Genomic DNA, 21494 nt, shown 5'->3' with positions numbered 1-21494 from the left:
AACCAACTGGTTTGGTTTGGTAAGTGGATGTAATTTTTAGGAACCATTAAAACCAAACCGAACCAGTCAAGTTCAATTATTATACATAATTGTATTATATATTTACATAATTTTTTCTAAAATATATCTATCATATCTCTATAATTTCATACAAATACACATCTTTGATCAAGTTCTTGCCAGAAACAAGAATAACTACTACACATACAAAACAACAATACTACTACAATATAATGTCACTATCTAGAATTAGATTAAAACAATTCATGTGTTACTAATACTAATGTTACTAGCTACTATAAAATATTTCGATAGATGCTGCACATGTCTTTAATGTTTTCAATGTTTTTCGGCGTATTATGTTACTTTGATCGTTTCTCCAGGTTTTTAAGGAGCGTTGCCTTGATTTTATACGTCAATGTATGCAGTGTTAAGTTTGTGGCCATCCAACTCAAAACCAATTGGCAATGAGTGGAGAGGACCTATTCTTTATATTTTTGGTTGCTAGTTACCCATTCTCCCATGTGGGACTATTCTCACACGCCCCCTCACGTGTGGCGTTCTATTCTTTATATTTTTGGTTGCTAGTTACCCATTCTCCCATATGGGACTATTCTCACACGCCCCCTCACGTGTGGCGTTCTTTGAGCCTAACACGTGTGTTTTTTTTCTTTACGGGTGACGTGGAGCACGTGTGGCTTTTAAGCCTATCACGTGTGGGCCTAGCTCTGATACCATGTTAAGTTTGTGGCCATCCAACTCAAAACCAATTGGCAATGAGTGGAGAGGACCTATTCTTTATATTTTTGGTTGCTAGTTACCCATCATTCTTGAGAGCACACCAGGGAAGAAGCCAAACCATTTGAAACTTAGTCAACCGAAATTTTGTAGGCACCCACGTAATTAGAAGTTGAAACCCTAAATCTCCTTCCCCATTTTTTTTTTTTTGATTCAAGGACAGCAGCTGCCTTCTTCTTCTTCTCTCTCACTTTCTCTCTCTAACAACTCACTAAAAATCATAGCCTCATCTTTGTTAGAAAACAACTCTTCATTCTATCTTTAGGAAGAAAAGAAAAGAGAAGGAAAGCAGACAAATCCAATTACAAAGACAAACTCCCACAATAAAAACTCCATTCCCTCACAGTACCACCACTACTACTGTTAACACCAAACAAGAAACGAATGTTAGCCGAAATTTATGAGTAGTATGAGTAGTGAGGTTAAGACAAAGAGTGAAATTCAAAACGCCGTAGCATGAGTAGTAGATTTAGATGATGGATGAAGAGAGGAAATTAGTAGTAGAATAAGTAGGGAGGAAATGAGACCTTGTCTCTGTTTTGACTTCTCATATTTTCATTGTTATTTTTAGAAAAATGAAGTAGAGAAATGGCGTTGAAAGTGATGATACTTGTGAACTTTAAGATCTATATAAAGTGTGTAAAACAACCACCAAGAAGAATAAGTTATGGGGGTAGAGATTGATTTATGATATTGTGGGTTTGAAAAGAAGGCTACCATGAAAGTTGAACAAATATAGTTGTTTGGTTATACTCTTTTAGATCTTCATCTCCTACTATTAACAAGTAGGGATAGATAGATCTAAGAGTTAAAGATTGATCTTCAATCCTTCAAACTTTAATGGTGAAAACCATTGTTGAAGACTTACATGAAGACTCAAAATCTTTGAAACTTGACTACTAAAAAAAAAAGAAAAACTAACTTATTTAGATTGAAAAAGTAAAGTAGAAAACTATTCCGGTAATACTCCGGCGGACGGTAGCCATTGACGGACTACCGCCGCCGGTTAATCGGAAACCCAAGGATCTAACTCTTTAGAGTTTATAAGCTCTTGATACCATGTAAGATAAAATAAATATGAGAGGGAGAGAAGAGTTGTATTGATAGTTGGATGATCTATTAGCTATTACATATGAAGCCTTTATATAGGCTCAAGGAACCAACACTAATAATAGCCCATCCAATGTGGGACTATTTAACATGACTCATATGACACTCTATTCTCTAACACTCTATTCTCTAACATGCAGAAAGTAACTCGATTCACCGATTTTTATGGAGAACAAATTGTTTTTATAGATGGTTTGGTATCCAGTAGTATCCAAACCGCTTATGATGGTTTGGTTAGTAACCGAACCAAACCACGAGCGGTTTGGTAACGGTTTGAAAAATCACTAACCAAACCATGAGTGGTTTGGTAACGGATGACACCAAAATACCGGATACCGAACCAACGAACACCCCTAATCACAAAATAGTATGATTCTCGAAGTTATGAGCGTATTCTTACGAATATCTATCATATATTTTATAATTATCTTCGAATAGATGATATTTTAGAAGAAAGGTCTAAGAATCAACTAGTGATATAATCTTCTCCCACTAGAAATAGAAGATCTTTTGTTTTGTGCAAAAAAACAAATAGCACTCATCACGTGTCTTTGTCTTTTCCATTGTATTGGTTATTAGTAAGACACTAAGACTTCTCTTCATCTTCATCTCTTTCATCAAAAAAAAAAGACTTCTCTTCATCTAGAAGACTATAACATTTTATGATCATCACATGCTTCTCCATTGAACTTATAGTCATTCTATGAAAAGATCCGAAAACCTTCCCTTTTCCTAAGTTTCAACTCTTATGGCATGCATCTTGCTATTCTTCTACTCTTCTAGATGACAACTAAAGCTTTAGTTCATTCCGTGAGAGAAAAAGTTAGGTAGGTCGGTGCCTGGGACGCCCAAAACAAAAATATAATGAATTTTAAGGCCTAAATTTCATTAAAAAAAAGTGTCAAATTTTATAGGCAATGCCCAAAATTGTTAATAGGCAATCTCGCTAAAGGCGGACTCTAGTTTCGTTAGAGGCAATGTGTGGGTAGGAGGCAATGTCTTTGCCCATGTTAGACGGTTAGGTAACGGTTAGTAAAAAAATCTTGACTTAACCCCTCCCTCCAACCGAGAAATCAAAATCACGACTGTGTTCTTCTTCTCTTGCAAATCGACTCTCTCTCACTCTTTTTGTCTAAATCAGGCACTAGGGCTTACCAACACAAGATCCCTTGTTACTCTCTTCTCCATTTCTCTCGCATTTTCTCTGCCCATAAAACCCTTGAGTTTTGGAGATCGATTTTTCTTCAAAATATTTGTTCCAAAACTTTATTTCTTTGTGCGCGGTTGTTTGGAGTCTTCGTTGAAGCGTTTCTACTGGCTATTTTAGTTCGGAGTTGAGGCAATCATTAGAAGATGTTAACCTTGTAGTCTTCTCTAGAATTGAAATCGGTTATCCTGGACTGGTAAGTCAGTTACAAATCTTACGATGTCACCGATTTAAAGATGCTAACCAAAATTATGTTTTTGTTGTTGAATCGGTTGGGCCCGTACAGATGGGGGCAGTGGCAATCGGTGAGCTCGTACTGATGAGGGTAGTGCCAGTCGGTCCTGCCTCACCGATTTCAATGACATAAAGCATGTATGTTAATTCAGTCTAGTCATACCGCGGTTTAGACACAGACTCTTTCAAACCAGCCCGATTTCAAGGTCGATGCCTATTTTTTCTTTTTAATCAATGCCGAGATTTACTCCTTCAAACACGAATTAAAATATTAGAGAATACTCACATACCTCTTTAGAACTAGAATTTTGCCCAAAAATCGTTTTGTTGTAGTCTTTTGAGGTTTCCCCAATGTTTTTGGAACTTTCTTCATCCATTGTGGTCTCAAACAAATATGATACCTCTTGCACTTAGAGTTTGAGGGGGCGAACAGAATGGGCTCCAACACATAATCGGTGTGGTAAACTCGTTTCAAAAGTCGTCGTTGACCGGTGACATTGATATTTTCCGTGAGATGAAGCTAGGGTTTAGGGAATCGGGGTTGACATCCAAGGTTTGATTTAGTTTCTGATTTTGAAGAGAGAGAGAAATAGAACTTGGGTGAAGATAACCCTCAAATTCGGTTAACTAGGGCATTGCGTTTAAGCAAACATGGTCATATTGAATTGACTGACTCAAGTTTGCAATATACATTCCTTTTAACAAGATTGATCGAGATGTTGAGATCAAGACATTGCAGAAGCAGCATGATATCGTCAATGGAGAGTTAGGTCGTGAACGAAGTTCTTCTGAAGTTGTTGTTCGTGAGATGAATTTGATCCAGAAGAATCTCGATATTCAGGTAATTGAATCTAAAACTTTGAAATCAAATTTCATTGAACTTGATAAAATTAGATTAGAAATTCAGGAGAAACTGAATCAATTAGAGAAAGAGAAATAAATACTTATTGAGGAAGGAAAAGTTAGGGAAATAAATATTCAATCTTTGATTAAGGAAAAAGATTTAGTTGATGGAAAGTTGATTGATTCCTTGAAATCAATTGAGAATCTGAAGAGAGAGAAAGATGAACTTGTTAGAGAGAAGGAAGAGATTAATGAAGAGATTAATGAACAGGGAACTAATCTGAAGATGAAGATGGATGACTTACAAAAGGAAGTTGAAAAGCTTAAAACCACCATATCTGTAATGGAAAAGAGTGAAGTAGAATTACAGTCGAAAGTTTCGAACACTTTGGATGAAGTAGCAAGAAAGTTTAAGAAAATAGACGAAGAGAAAGCTAATCTTGAGAAGGAAAAGGTTAAGAGAGAGACTGAAATTGAAGAACTTCAAAAAGAATTGAGCAATCTCAGAGTTGTTTCTTCAAAACATGAAGAATCTTACAAAACCCAAGTGGGAAAAACTAGCAAACTTCAATCCGAATTTGAGAAAATGAAGGATAATCTCGAAAGGGTTACTCTTGAAAAGAATGGTGTTCAAAAAGATCTTGAATTGAAGAAGAAAGATGAAACTATCTTGAAGCAAAAAGTTAAGGAATTAGAGAAGAATATAGAAAAGACACTTAAAGAACAAAATCACCAAAAGAAGGAATTCCGACAACAATTCGGTATGAAGTTGGTGTTTTGGTCCTTATTCTTCTTCGAAATTCCGGCAAATGTCGAACAAAGTGGGAATTACGGATCGCCATAACAGAGTTCACCGTTTGCTGGTGCATTACGTTTTTTTCTTCATCAAACGGTTCGGGACGAACCTCTTGGGAGAAGGGGATGCTGATGCAGGGGCACCCGGCGTGGAGGCTTTTTCCATGACTAAACCGGGCCATGGGCCATCCGGCCATGGAGAGTAGCTTTAGGAAGTCCCAATTTTAGTATGATTATTAGAGAATTTAGGTTTAGGAAATTATGTTATTTTAGTATTTCCAATAATTGGAAAGGTCCAGATTTGAGTCTAGTTATTTAGGAAGTTGCAGTATTTTATTTAGCAAAGTCTAATTCAAGTCTATCTAAGAAAGTCCAGAATCCTATAAAAGGATATCTAGTTTGTCCATTATTGCCATGTTGAAGAGAAAACCCAATCAAGTTTAATCGAGTTTACAGTTATTTAGAGTTATTTAATCGTTATTTTATCGTTCTTCGTATTAGTTTATTTTATTCTTAAATTCCGCTGCGTTCTACATCACAACTACAATAAGAAGAAACTAATAAGAGCTTCTGTGACTAGTTATAACTCACAAGAATACATAAATGGAGTAATTAAAGCAAGAGTAGATTCAATACTTATAAGGAAGAAGAAAACTCCTCCTACTACTACTACTACTCAACAACTTCTTCTCATTCGTCTTCGACTCAAAGAATACTTACTCTACTCCAACCTCAAATCCTTAATACCTTCATCCCCACATCATCAGGTACCCATATTATATTTCAATTGATCTCTTTCTCTCCCATTTTCACACACACTCCTCTTACACTCTTTAGATCTAACTAACATGTCTCTTCAGGCGTGGCGTTCTCTAAGCGTGTTTTAGGTCAATTTGAACATAGGTAACGTGTAGAGTCAAATACATGAATACGAAAAAAAAGGACATGTCTTTTCAAAGAACGAAACGACATGTCAAATGTCTTATGTGACGTGATTAAATAATTGGATTTCAACACGACACGATACACACATAATAGTGGCATGACACACTCTAGACACACTCATGGATTTCGACACGACAAGGTACACACATAATACTAACACGACACTCCAGACACACTTCATGTTTGCCATTTTAGCGCAGCGAGAGTTGGTGTCATTTATAATCCAACCACCAATCTTTCACAAACAAAGTTTACACAAGAGTCGAAGCAAGGGCATAGTTCTACGTCAAGAAGTAAAGTACAGTTCATGTGTGGCATAAAATCCCGGAACTTGTGCAGAAAATGTAAGAATCCCTTGGGCCCAGCCACATACCAACACGGCACGGCACAAACACGGCCTTGTTGTACCAATGTAGTGTCTATGGCCAGAGATTTTGCCCTAGCCACGGCACACTAGGCTATCGTATCTAGCGTGCATATATGAATGATTTTCCATATGGAAAAGATCTTCATCAAAATTACAATTAGAGTTACTATGACAACTTAAAATTCTACAGGTGTCAAAATAATTCAAGAATTTTCAAATGAACTAATGGTGTGTTTGGTTGCAGGATTCCTAAGTAGGATTCCTATTAAAAGTGGGATTTGGTAGGAATCATTAATCCTTGGTGTGTTTGGCTACCAAGAATCCTAGGACTCTTGAATCCTAAGGATTCCTAATTCCAAAATTTGTATTGGACCAAAATCCCACCCTACCCCCTAAGATTTGCTAGGATTTTGGATTAATGAACCTAAATTTCAAACTTAAAATCAACAAAAAAATATTTCCTTCTACAAAATCATTATTATTTTTTCAAAATCATTATTTTTTTCAAAAATCATATTTTTTCTAAAGACGTTTAAAAATAGTCAAATAATAATAAATCATAGGATTCTTAGTTGCCAAACAAACCAAAAAATATTACTTGGATTCATGAATCCGTGGAATCATGAATCCCAAGGACTCATGAATCCGCGGATTCATGATTCCGCCATCCAAACAAACCATAAGTTATCTCCTTTAGGGTGGATTCCTGACACTAAACTAGTAAGTCTGAATATCTTATCTGTGACTAACAAACTAATTAGAAAAAGAGTAAAGAGTACACTTACAAATTCAACAAAGGCTTGATTACGATTAGCACCGACATTGCATTTGGTATTAACTATCTTGCCGAAGGGTTTACAGAGCTCGATAAGTTCTTCTTCAGTGCATTCCCATGGGAGATTACGAAGGTGAAGACACTGAGGTTGCCCTGTTGATGATGATGCCATTTAGGATTAGAATTTGTGTAGAAATACCAGAGAAATCTAGATGTTCAAGAGATTGAAATTAGGGTGTTTGAAAAGCCCTCTGGGCACTAGCAATCTACTCAAAAATCGCGGGTGTGTTTTTCTGGGAAAAATAGAATTTTAATGGGCAGGGTATTTTGGGAACAATAAATATAAAAAATGACCTTAATGATAATTAATCATATTATTTTACACTTTATGTATCATTAACTATAATATTTGAGCAACTTTTAGTCAATAGAAAAACATGTAGGCTTTTTTGGTTATTATAATATTATTTTCACCCTAAACAGTCATTTTCTCGTGGATAATCTATACCTTACCAGTCACCACTCACATGTAAAATGTGAAATATTATATACTATTGTGTGAACTATATTATTTGTGGTATCTCATCGAAAAAAACTATATTATTTGTGGCAGGCTTCTCCATGAAGCCAAATTATTCGGGATAGGGTTCGTGCTTGCCACTCCAAACCCATTTATACAATTTGTACTTTCGAGATTGTAGGAGAGAGCAGTTCGTCGGATAGTCATACAAAAACTTGCCAAGGATTGGTAAATGAGATATGTGATCGTTTAAACAAAAAAAAAGTCAATGTGATAGAAATGCACAATAAGATGAGGATGCCCATATAATTAGCAACCTAATTTCGTGCTGCATGCTGGATATATTATACTATATAGCCACATGCAGAATGAGATTATTAATGTAGAACAAGCTCTTGTTGGTATTGTGACTTGTGAAAGATTACCCTTAAGAATTAATTTATGGGTTTGGTATTGTAAATCTACAGTCATTATCGTCATAGGAAGATAGAACCTCTATTAAAGTGTTTTGATATTGTTAGAAAATGGAATGGCCCATTTCATTCACAAGAGACCATTCGTTACGAGCCCTCTAAATTCATAGGAGACCATTCGGTGCGAGTCCATTGAAATTCACTTCAGTAGCCTATTTTTGTGAATTCGATGGACTCGTACCAAATTGTATTCGGTGGATTCGTATCGAATTCACGAGAGGGACCTATTAACACGAATGGGAGCCCCTTACCAAAACTTCCCATGATAGAAATCGTGAAAAATGAGTCCTTGCAGATAATTGAACTGAAATAATAAATCAAGGAGGTATCATTGTAAGATAGTTATCATAATAAGGGTCAATCACGGAAAAAATGTTGATAGCCATAAGATTTTAGTCAATAGTTGATGGAACAAATGTTAATTAACATATTAATAAAATGGTTAACTGTGTTTTTGGCCTCCAATTTGTGACCAATTTGTTGTTTTGACCTATTAGTGTTTGATTTGGCACCCATAGGCCAACATAGTTTCAATTTTTACCAAAAATACTCTTAGGTGCCAAAATAGAATTAATTCGTTTACCTATATTTTTTTTGTTAATCTTGAATTGTCGTTAAGTAATTATCTAATTTTTAAGGGGAGTACTTAGTTTTAGTTGTGTCTGAGGAATTTAGTGGGGAATGTGATATATAATGGATTCGCTGGTTCTTTTGGGAACAGAGTTTCATCAAATGTTTTGTATACTTTATCTTTTAGTTTTAGTTTGAAGATATTTAACTCTTTCTTACAACTCAATTTTCGACTAAATTTATATATTTAACATAAACTTGTTATTATCTTTCAAACAAGATTCACTTTCATATTTTTCTTATTTTATTTTTTTCTTATTTTCCCAAATAGCCATATGTAAGAGTTCTATTTTCTTTTTCAATTATGTTGTTTAATTTCGTAAAATGCATAGTTGTTTGGAGAACAATGTTTTTTTACTTTTGCAAGTGGCAACTCTGCGCAAATCTTATTACTTGCAAACAGATGTGTTGCGGAAGTTCTCTTTTTACAAACAAATATCTGCAAAAGTTCTAAATTTGCAAACTATTATTTGCAGAAACCACAAACAACAAAAGAAATGATCGAAACCAAAAAGTGAAAGTCGATCTTGTTCTAAACACCTTACAAAATTGCCGCGGCTTTGGGGAATAAAGAAAATTCTCCGGGGAATAAATTCTCGAGGGAATCCAGATTTTTTTTTAAATTCTCCGGGAAATAAATTTTTATGGGGAATACAAAATACATTTTTTTGAAAGTTCTCCTCTTATCTCATCACCTCTCTCTGCCACCTAACCTTCTCGCCACCTCATCATCATCTTCTCCGGGAAGGTCGCCGGCCGGCCAATTTTCCGGTGGCGAGAAGGTTAGGTGGCAGAGAGAGGTGATGAGATGGAGGAGCCTTTTTTATAGCATCTTCTAAAATTAGAAGCCCCTTAGCAATAAAAAGAAACATAAAAAGTCAATCTTATTTGACTAGTTTTAAGAAAAATCTTTATTCCCCGGAGAATTTTCTTTATTCCCCAAAGTCGCGGCCCAAAATTATGTATATATTTCATGATTTTCATACATCCCACATCTAACACATGCGTTAAATGTATTTAAGTTTAACAATAAAATAAAGTAGTTAGTTACATAGGCGATCAAATTCGACGGCCCAGACAAAAAATGCAGGGACTTGGATGAAAACTTAATGAACTGGAGGACTTGACATGAAATTTATTAAACCCCTGTGAACCCTGCGTCAAATTAGTTTTTTTTTTTTTTTTGAGAAATCGACTATGATCTACGTCAGTACTGCCTAAGTTTTACATAATGAAAGAGGCATAAAGCCCGACAAATTTATTATATTATTTACACCTTTTAATAACCCAAGTTTGATAAACTATGGATTCCACCCTCCGTGAGAATCGAACCTGAGACCTCCAGAGTTTTGGAATTTATGTCAACATTTTCAACCACTTGGCAGAGCTAACGTTTTTCTTTTTAATTACATTTGACAATTATATCGGTTTTATGTTAAGTCACTTTTTTGATGAAATAGTATCAATTTCAATAGCATTAATTATTGGAACTTACAGTGGTACTAATCAATTACTTGAAAAATATGGTGGATGAAGTTGGTCACGTTTTTTATCAAATCAAAATTGTGACATTTTACAAACCTACCCCATTGAATTTTTATATAAACCCACCATAATGTCATAGCATTTTCCATCTAAACTACCATCATTTGAACAATCCAGATTAAACAAAATCTATAATACTGATCTCTCATCTATATTGCTTTGATTTAATTCCAAATCCTTCTTTATTTTGTGTCTCAAACATGAAGAACCTGAACACACCCATCCTAGTTTTTACATTTATGTTTATGGCTTTGATTTTGAGTTCAAGAGTAACCCCATCTCTAGGATCGGGTAAGTTCGCAGGCTTGAGAACTTATAATAAGATAATTCTGTATTTACAAGTCGATTTTCATAAGGAGCTAGGCTCCATGCATGGGCTCTAATAGTCTTGTTAAGACTCTAAGTTTTATTGCACTTCAAAATTAATTTCATTTTTGAATTTTGAGTGATCAAATGAATTTGTTAATATTTGTGACGATGAAACAGATGGAGACTTTGATTACTCGGATAGTAGCGATAAAGGACCTGCTCACTGGGGCGGTGAATGTAATATTGGGAAATCGCAGTCTCCAATTAATTTGTTTGATGAAGGAAGAAAAGTTTTGCCTGAATCACAAAAAGTTACTCAGAATTATGCACCTTTGGTCAAATCAACACTAGAGTACCGAGGCCACGATATCACTGTAAGTCGAGATGGTTTCCCAAAGAACCCTTTACTTTTGTGAGGAAAAGTTAAACTTAGGTGCTGTTTGTTTTTTTATTTTTTCAGATCTGAAATCTGAATTGGATGTCAATTCAGATGTCAGATGTTTGTTTTTTTATTTAAAGAAATCTGAAAATCTGATCTGAATTGGGACCTGGTCTGAATTGGCTGAAATGAAGACCAAATATTTCAGACTTCAAAACAAGTCTGAAATAAAGATCCATCTGCTGAAAAATGTAAAAAGACTGTTATAACCTTTTAATTTAGAAAAAAGTTTCCCATCAAAAATTTTTTCCTGCCCAACACAAGAGATCGCTGCCGCCACCACCAATTACCAAAACGCTGCCACCATCACCACCATAAAACCACCACCACCACCACCACCACACAAAACCACCACCATAAAACCACCACCACATAACCAGAAAACCACCACCACCACCACCACTATAACCAGAAAACCACCACCACCACCCCCAGAAAACTATAACCAAAAAACCACCACCATAAAACCACCACCATATAACCAGAAAACCACCACCACCACCACCACCACTATAACCAGAAAACCACCACCACCATCGCCACCTCAAACCATAAAACACCACCAACCAACATGGACCAAACCGTGGCTTCAAAAGACAACACCACCACCAAAGACCATAACCACAAATTACAATCACTAACCACCATTAAAATCACTTCACCGGATCTGGGAAAGAGAGACAACCCTCGCCGGATCTGGCGAGGGTTTCCCTTCACCGATCTGTTGAAAGAGAGGGACAAAGAGAGAGAGGGGAACTCGAAGAGAGAGAGAGAGGTACTGAGATTAGAGAGAAAGAGAGAGAGATGTACTGAGATTAGAGAGAGATAGATGTACTGCGAGAGAGACCTTTCCACCGGACCTCCATCGCCGGATTTTCTTCTGTTTTAGAGAGGTAGAGAGAGAGAGACGGTAGGGAGATGAAAAGTTTAGGTTTTAGTTTTCTTTTTTACTTTAACGTGGGAGATCTAGAAATTAGGGTTTAGTTAGTTAGTTATTGGCTTTAACAAGGGATGAGTGAGAAATTAGAGTTTTGTTTGTATAAAATATTATATAAGGGTATAATTGTCAAAATTCTAATTCAGACTTAACATTTCAGATGTAAAAAACAAACATCTAACTTGCAAAGTATTTTAGCTAATTCAGATTCAGCCCAATTCAGTTCAGCCAATTCAGATTCAGCCAATTCAGATTCAGACATTAAAAAAAAACAAACACAACCTTAGTGACGGAATTGACTTATAAATCGTCATGACTCATGGCAATAGATATTTCAAAGCGACTGCTTTAGACCCCATCCTAGTGAAGGACCCAAATATTAGGTTTCTATGAATTTAAGAAAGCGGACCAAGTAGCTAGTGAAGTGGCATCCTTCTTGGTAAGGGCTCCAAGATGCCTTTGTTCAAATCCGCATCCCTTTATCATGTGCAACCCATTTTTTCTCTTTTATATGTTTCTCTTATCATCTATACTAGTCTATAATTATAAAAATCTTGTTTCTAGTTGTGTCTTTTAGTATGAACTAAAAATCTTATTAGTGTCTATTTATCTGTTTGATCTTATGGCGGTTTGATCTATTTTTGTAGCTTAAGTTTGAAGCTGGTAAAGCTGGTAACATTAAAATCAATGGCACCAAATATGACCTCCTACAGATGCATTGGCATACACCTTCTGAGCATACCATCAACGGCGACAAGTCTCTTCTTCTTCCTCTCTCTTCTCTATAATTAATACTATTATATAGTTGAAGGGATAATGAGCCTTGACACTGAGATTTGTTTGGGCAGGTTTGCTTTGGAACAACATATGGTTCATAAAAGCGAAAATGGCGAGTATGCTGTTATTGCTGTACTATATAGAGTACATGCTTTTCATTGCAATGTTTTTTTAAAGCCGGTATATTTCTTTTTCCATCTTACATCATAGAGTACCATGTATACTGGACAGTATATATATAGTACCATCTTCGTTTAGCTAGTCAACCATTAATAAGTGACTAATTAGTGTTTACTTAACTAATGAACTCAGTTGGAACACTCTATCAAGCAAATAATTGATGGCCAAAAGGAGGTGAAAGTAGGGGAGCTTGAACCAGGGGTTTTCTCTGGTGGATTGGAATATTACAGATACATGGGTTCTCTCACTACTCCTAATTGTACTGAAGGTGTCATTTGGAACATCAAGAAAAATGTAAGTATAAAAATTTACCTAATAAACTTTGAATATAACAAAAAGTTACTCATGAGTTAATTTTTTTCACATTCGTCATTCGATTCTAATTATTTTAATTTAATTTTTCAGATTAGGACTCTTTCGAAAAGACAATTGAAGTTGTTTAAAGATGCAGTTCACCATGTAAGTTGCTACAACTAATCTAGCTACTTTATTAATGGAATAGTATTTATTTATCTAAATCATGGTGATAATTAACTAATTAGTAATTATTATTTTAACGCAGAACGACAATGCAAGACCAATACAACTACTCAATGATCGTGATATTTTCTTCTACAGTCCAAACAATCCTCATCTTGAGCTGGTCACCGATGATTCTACTACTAGTACTAGCTTTTAATTAATTACTAATAAATTTATGAATAAATGTATGTGTGATGTTCGAGTCCATGTTAGACTCGCTAAATAATTATAGCTCTTTGTATTTAACTGTTGAACAGAATTAGTGCATGTAATTAACTTCTGTAACAGTATTTGTATTTTTCATCTATAAATAATGAGCCCCTACATGGCCACATTTCAACAAAAAAAAGAATTGGCTGGGCTCGGTCGTCCGCAGGCTTTTTTATTTCGGTCTTAGCGAATCGGGTACGGGACTTCGAAGCCCACTATAGACCGTCGGGCGGATGGGACGGTCACTTTGGCCCTTCATGGTGCCCATTGCCCGCCCGTGCCCGTGCCCGCTAGCCCTATTGAACTTCGACGATCACGGGCCAAACGGGCTCGGATTTTAAAAAAACTAAAATACCAATCATTAATAAATTTAATTTCATTTATGATTATATTCTTAACAAAATTACACAATTACTAAACAAAATAACAAAAAGTTACATAACCATATTTCATCAATCCAGAGATTGAACTTGAGACGTACATAATTACATCACAGTATCACATCAAAAAATGTAGATACTAATGTCTAAGATGATGTTCAAACACTTAACCGCGTCATGTGATCATAGATCATCCGCGTATACCAAACATCATTTTATTTTCTTAACCTGTGTGTAGATCAGAGAAAGATAATGAAGATTCATGACGAGAGAAAGATATGTAGATCGGTAAGTGATCTCTAATGGTCTTTAGGTTTAGGGTTTATCTTAGTCTTAGTCTCTTACATACTGATATTACATGAGAAGGGAGAGAGAGAGAGAGAGAGAGAGAGAGAGAGAGAGAGAGAGAGAAATCGAGACACAGTGGAGACGAGAAAGAGAGAGTCAGACAGAAAAGCGCATTTAGGTTTAGGATTGTTGGTAAAAGAGAACCCAACGGTTGGAGGTTGCCTATTTATAGGCTTCAACGGGAGTCTGAGGGTTTATACCAGACGCGCCCCTCATAATCCAACAACTGAGGTCTATTTTGAAGAGACGCCTTACCTCAGCCGTTGGATCTTAAGAAAAGTACACGTGCTGGATCGGGCAGACCTCTTGGAGAGGGATAGCGAGCGGACATCTTGGACGGGGCGTTGGGCGGATTTCATCGGAACTTCTAACGGTTGGTCGTATCGGGCCGCAACTCGGATTTGAGGCCTTGACCGAGTCCTACCCACTAACACCCGATACAACGGGTTTGGTAAGCCCGACTCGGGCTCAATTCGGTCTACGAGTCCTTGCGGACCTGGTGGATATGGTCAGGTCTCGGATTCTCGGACTGTTTTCCCTTAATCCATCAGGCAAGCTTCCATCCCCCATATCCATTTCTCTTTTACCTTAGCATTGGGGGCTACGACAGTCGAGTGACGGTTAGCAAAGTTAATTATACATTGGGACAATAATTAAAAATGTCAAAATCATATTAAAAATGAGTAGAAAAGCACAAAACATTTCATAATTATTATTCAGGTCAAAAACCATAAAAAGACTTAAAGTATCCTTTTGTCATTTTGTGTAACTAATTTTTTTTTTAACTTTAAATCTATATAACTTTTTCTTGAGATGTCAGATTTGTATAAAATTTATATATTTAGAAAGGATTTTTCATTAGCTTGCTAACAAGATCCACTTTCCATACATTTTTTTCAAAAAAGATTTAGAAAAACGTCGTTTTTTCTGTTTTTCTTCAAACTAGGTTTAGAATGATTGCAAACAGGGATTTGAAAAATGTAAATTGCAAACTGGGGGTTACAAAATGTAAGTTGCAAACAGGGGTTTGAAAAATGTAAATTGCAAACTGGGGGTTACAAAATGTAAGTTGCAAACTAGGGTTTCCAAACTGTAAATTGCAAACTTGATTTACAAGCTTTACATACTGTAATCTCGGGCTAAGATTTTTCAAACTCGATTTGAAACGCGATTAAAAAAAAAACTTAAGTTTCTTCTTCAGATCTGAAAAGTTTCATATTCATCATCATCAAATAAATTAGTTTTCAGATCTAGGGTTTGCAAGTTCCTTGATAGTTATAGATTCTGAATCAATTTGCACTTAAAAAACCTAGATCTAAAACTTAGTGGTGATGACGAACTAGATTTGAAGAAAAGAATCGAAAAAGAAGAAGAAGATGAACCAAAGAAGAAGAAAATATCACGTAACACAAAGACCCGAACAAGAACTGCCTCACTATCTCACCCGCTAGTCTTCCACTGGAATGAAAAACGAACTTAAAGAAGCAGGCAGAAAGTAAATGAAATAGAAAAGCTTTCTCATCTTCTTCATTTTCATATAACAAAATCTATATTTGGTTCTTTTAGTGTCAATCAGTTGAATCACATGAAGCAGTGAGATTATATGAAACCCAACCAATCTATATATGTAGGTTGATTTGAAGAATTCCAAAGGATGCAAAGGGTTTCCATGGCTGAATCTAGCCCTCTTTCAAACCCTATGGAATAAGAAGAGATTAAATCAATAGTAATACGAATTCATCCATGAAATTAATAACTATTTGATGGATCAAAACCAACGTTGCAAACAACTTTGATGGAGATGAAGGTAAAGAAGATGAAGACTACGGCATTTTGGAGAGAGAAAGTAAAAGTGAAGAGAAAAAAATAGAAGTAAAGAGTACGGGGATATTTCTGGAATGGTTTTTATACCAAATGACCTAAAAAATAACTAGGCATATTAGTTTACATAAGGTTCGAAAATTATACATAATATTAATGACATATTTTAATTGTTTGAAAAAGTTAACTGTTTTTTTAATTATTATGTAAAATATTTTGACCTAAAGAGTCATTTTCTATTACACATTAGGGTCATCAGGGAGGTTCAAGACATGTAGAAGCTAAAATTTATTTTCCGGACTATGCACCCCAAATTCTCTAGATTGACGGGTTCGACAATAAGGCAGTAAGCCAAACTTTTATAGAAATCTCACATTCACATAATCCAATGCAACTAGCAAGATCGTCGACCAGACCAAAGGGTTTTTTTTAGGAGAGAGAGAGTCCGTGCTGACGTCAGCGGGCGATTTCTCCTTCTCTCCTTTTGGTAACCCTAATCCCTATCCACAACTAACATCAACCTCATCGGAAATCTAACCAAGATTAAACCAAAGCAATAAGATCCATCAACAATCTACCAAGCCTCAACAGGAATCGAAAACCACAATCATACAACTGGTTCCATTAATGATATCTTATCTCTGCTAAAGGAAAAAGGAATAATCAAGTTAAATCTAAAGCCGCCAAAAGGATCTCAAAGAAGGATATCCAGTGAACCTGCGAGTCCAGCCGAATACCCTCGGGAAGAATCCAAAGAAGATCAAGCAAACAGGTAAGTTATTCTCTTAATTATCATTTATTTACATCTGTCTTATTTCTATTAGCTTAATTAACATGGGGAATAGCTAATCCGTAAACCAAGACGGGCTACTCATAAGAACATCACGCATGCGCCGGATTCCAAGGATTTGCAGACGCTCGGCCTTCCGTCTCTGTTTCGTTGTCCCTTGCTCTTCCAAGTGGTTTATAGAGAGAAGGATTGTTGAGCAGTATAACCTTTGTAGACAACACGTGGTCAACATTCAATTGAGAGATCATTAATGAGGCTTCTTTCTCGACATGCAGAAGCCTCATAGCTTTCTCTCTCTCTACCCATTTAAGAGTAGTAATGTTCAGCCTTCATAATCAGAGAAGTCTTCTCCTCTTGTTCCTCATTCTCTGTCTTTCTCTGATGTCGTCTAAACCCCAAGCTAACACAGACGAGATCTCTAAGTTAATGTCGATCCAATTGAGTTTATCAGACTACGGCAAGTTGACGATAAACTACCCCAAACCTGCAGAGATTAAGCAACAACCAGTGATATCGACTGGCTTTCTTGCTCGATTATGTTGTCAATACGATTACGGTATTGGCTTCATAAGAAAGCACCTCTCGGCTCAGTCCAGATTCTTTAGAGAAAGTAGGATCACTCCTTCTTCTACAGGTCCCAACCACTTTATGATTAAACCCAGAAACCTTATAGCTCTCAGTGAAATAAACCAAGGTCGGCCTTGGGTTATCAGAGGTTACCTTGTTATTATGCAAGAAGTTCATTTTCCATTTCAAGGAGAGATTCCAGATTTGATGCTTGAGCCGATGTGGTGTAGCCTTTCAGGTTTGCCATCTTCCATTCAGAATCGACATGACTTAGATATTATCTTTTCTTGCATGGGCTTCATTCTTCAAATCCAACCTCGTAACTTCAGCAAGGTTACAAACACCACCCTTCGGATCCAGTTTATGTACGATGTTCGTACACCTTTGCTAGCCACCCTTAACTCGGTTTTCTCTGATGGAGGTAAGCCTATCAACTTCAGCTATCTTAAGTTCCCTAAGGCCATATGTCACAAATGTAGGATAGTAGAGCATCCCATTAATCCTTGTCTCCCTCCCCATGATCACAACAACAGTGTCCCAATGGAAGTGAACTTTGTAGCCCATGGTCCAGCCGAGAACTGGGCCCTTACTGTCGTTCCCCCTAATATAGCTCCTCCCAATCCTATTCCCCCTCATGAGATTTTTAAATAGAAAGGAAAGAGGAAGGACCAAGATAAATTGATCGATGTTAAAATTGAAATAGATGAACATCATCAGTTTATGAGCAAGAAATTCAAGGAGCACAGTTTGGGTAGGGGTTCTTCACTTCCTAGCTTTCTTCATGGGTGGAATTCTGGTCAATCTTCAGGGTCGTCTTCCTTCATTGGCTATGGTCCTCCAAGCTGGTACACACCTCCTCCGGAGTCGATAGACAGTCAGGAAGAGCGTCGTAGGCATATCTTTGCAGATCAACTATTGGAACCCTCAAGGCATTTCATGGAAAACAGGAGTGATGGAGACAATGAGTAGCCTGAAGTCTTGGTTTTGGAAATTCCGTTCTAGGTGATTAGTAGTTTTTAATTCTTGTTAATTATAATGAACATTACTATGTTTTTTGGATTATCTTTATCTTTTTGTTAGTTCTCACCTCTGTCATAGGTTGGGACAGAGACTTAGAACTGTTTTAAGTAAGTTAATTTTTGTTATTATCTCTTAGAGGTATTATGTTTAGTTTGTTCAAAGTTAATAGTATTTTCATGATATAATATTATCTTATCTAGTGTAATTCTTATCTTATAGCTTAAACTCTAGTTGCCTCTTGGATGCTACTATTATTCTTATTCTTATAGGTAGAACTTCTTTCTAATTCTTATATTACTAGTTAGACCTGTAGTTGTTTCGGTTTCTACTGTGCTTTCTCCCATCTTCTCTGCTGGGAGTGCCTTTAGAAACGTCAACTTTATCCTCTAGGCAGAGGTTCTGAGCCTCTTCACCTCTGGGCTTCTAAGGTTTGTCTAGCAGATAGAGCGCCTATATAATTCCCCTCTATTCCCACTTAAACCCGATTCACCTAGAGGGGCCTTTAGACGTTCTAAGTTATATAGACAGATTAGAGTTAGTTCCTTGTAGCAGACTTAGATGAATACCAATATTGGGCCCAAAGTTCTTAGTTGGAATATAAGAGGTATATCTTCTTTTAGCACTCGCAAACATCTAATGAGTCTGATTAATAGACATAACCCGGATATTATCTTTATATCTGAAACCAAGACTAAATCCAATAGAATCAAGAATTATATTAAGATTAGCAAACATTACGACCACTTCTTTGTTGAACCGATAAACAAGGCCGGGGGCCTAGCCTTATATTGGAAACACAACCTCAACCTTAAAATTCTCTACTCGGACATTAATATGGTCCACATGGACATTTATAATTCCACTCATAACCCAGAATATTCGATTACAGGTTTTTACGGTAGCCCATATAATAAGAGCAAACTTCAACCTTGGAAAACGTTACTGATGAGACATGAAAGTGTCTCATTTAAATCTCTTTACTCGGGTTAGTTAGTCCAGTTCGGGCAGTTACTCTGATGAATTATGTGTTTCTCTTGTCCAGGTGTCTTCTACAGAATTAAGCTTCAAAAATAGATAAAAGATGGGCATTTTGGTCATTTTGGTGGTAAGGGTATTTTGCGAGTTGTGGTCGATTTTGATTCTCGGATGAAAGTAGAATCCGAGACTAATCTAGCGGCGAAAACAGAAGTCAAATTGGAGTCCAGATGTGCAAATTAGAGCGAGTCAAAGTGGTGGTCAAAATGGAGTCAACATAAGTTTCTTCATTTCTTTGATGAACCATGTTATAGCAAATCACACCCTTTAATAGCTCATTGGGTCCCACTTAATATAGTTACCCATTAACCCAGTTGCTGAGATTGTGTTGAATTCAAAATTCAACATCCTTATGGCAGCTCACGATTGGTCTTTATTGGAAACAAATCCGCATGGCAGCTCACGTTGGTCTTTATTGGAAAGAAATCATTTTCCTTCCTATTAACTACTGGTTTCATTCTAGAAATTTAAACAGGATGGTAAATAGAGAGAAGATGATACTTTACAAAGAAAGATCAACCGGATATATTAGAAGGAATATATTCTCTCTTAAGGAAGTTTCATATTAAAATCATAGATGGAGAGATTTTCTTTTGCAAAGGAAACTATTTTAATTATTAGAGGAAGAGAGAACCAAGACAACTGGGATGAAATTGAAAAAGAAAACAGGAGCTGGTATTTCTTACTTTCTATGGTACAAATACAAATATAGAGAGAAACTAGAGATGGTAAGATTATTTTAAAGAAGGGATATCAAGAGATTGAGGCTTTAACAGAGAAGGAAAGAGATTTTTAGAGAGAGAGAAGGTTCGGCTGCAGCTGGGCTTTTGGTTTTGTATAAGACAGAAAGAGAAGAGAGCTAATGATATCTCATCTTCTGGGGGCTGAAATTATCAATTAAAAACTTTGTTCTTCTTCCTTCTCTAGGAGCTTCAAGAAAATTATAAAGAGAAGAGAAGGAGAAGAACAGAATATATAAAGAACAGAGAAGAAAATCTTGTAGAGAGAGAGAGAGAGAGTGGAATTTATAAAGAACAGAGACCATTGTTCTTCACCATTATTATCTATCTTCTTCTTCTGTTTTCCTTTTTGTGAGAGAGAGATAAAACAGAGTGGAAATAGAGAGAATTGTAGAGAGGAATATTTTCTGTTTTTCATCTAATATAATCATGATTTGTTGGTGTTAGTCTTCTGGTTTTGAAATAAAATAAAGGAGAAACAGTAGAGAGAGAAATTGTGTTGAAGAAGAAGACACTGTTTGGATTAAGACCTTTGCTGGAAAATCATTTTCTCCAGGGAGTGTTTGGTTCACAGAAGGAAAATATTTTCCTGCGATAAAAAAGTTTAGTTATTCTTCTCCTCTTTCTCTCCTATTTAATTTTAATTTTGATCATGATTAGCTAAAACTCTAATCTAGGGCTAGGATGAAACCCATTTTTGAGCTTTCAGAGACACATTCTTGTATAATTAATTCTCTTGATTGCGTTTAAAAGTTCAAGTTGTTTTAATTAGTTAAACTTATTTTCTTTTCATTGCCTATATTTTTAGTTTGATACACCATGCTTAGATTAAGTTCTTTGATGGTGTATGCTTATCGATTAATAGTCAATAGTTTAGAGATTTGTTTTTCAAAAGAAAACAATTACGAGTTTATGATTGTCAACCGGCTTTAACGAAAATATCTTCCGGAATTCGGGTAGTTCATTACCTTGAATTTTGAGTTATGAAAAGAGAAATTTAACTTGTCTAAGTATTGATTCTTAAAGTGATTTTATGTGGTGAATTCAGAAACCCTAGACTTCTCCCCCCATTTTAAGTTCATCTTTTTATTTGTTTTAATATTTTATATATTTTATTTTATTACCAAAACCTCATCAAAACCAAAAACCGAGTTACTTCCAAGTCTTAGAATAGGTT

The 21494-nt window shown here is 36.0% G+C and overlaps 1 protein-coding gene across 1 annotated transcript; it reads left to right on the top strand.

The window, feature by feature from the left end:
• Positions 1–10280: 10280 nt before the first annotated feature.
• Positions 10281–13662, top strand: LOC147558179 (alpha carbonic anhydrase 7-like). Its single transcript, XM_086659745.1, has 7 exons — positions 10281–10533; positions 10729–10925; positions 12575–12684; positions 12776–12884; positions 13017–13178; positions 13290–13343; positions 13447–13662. Exons 1-7 carry the CDS (start codon positions 10443–10445, stop codon positions 13561–13563), a joined length of 840 nt encoding a protein of 279 aa, XP_086515871.1. The 5' UTR covers positions 10281–10442; the 3' UTR covers positions 13564–13662.
• The last annotated feature ends 7832 nt before the right edge of the window (positions 13663–21494 follow it).

Source organism: Eschscholzia californica, unplaced genomic scaffold (assembly GCF_041429995.1).
Source record: "Eschscholzia californica isolate CP2 unplaced genomic scaffold, dmEscCali1.0.p SCAF_2, whole genome shotgun sequence".
Lineage (NCBI taxonomy): Eukaryota > Viridiplantae > Streptophyta > Magnoliopsida > Ranunculales > Papaveraceae > Eschscholzia > Eschscholzia californica.
The sequence above is the reverse complement of the archived record's forward strand: the minus strand, read 5'-3'. Positions and strand labels throughout refer to the sequence as shown.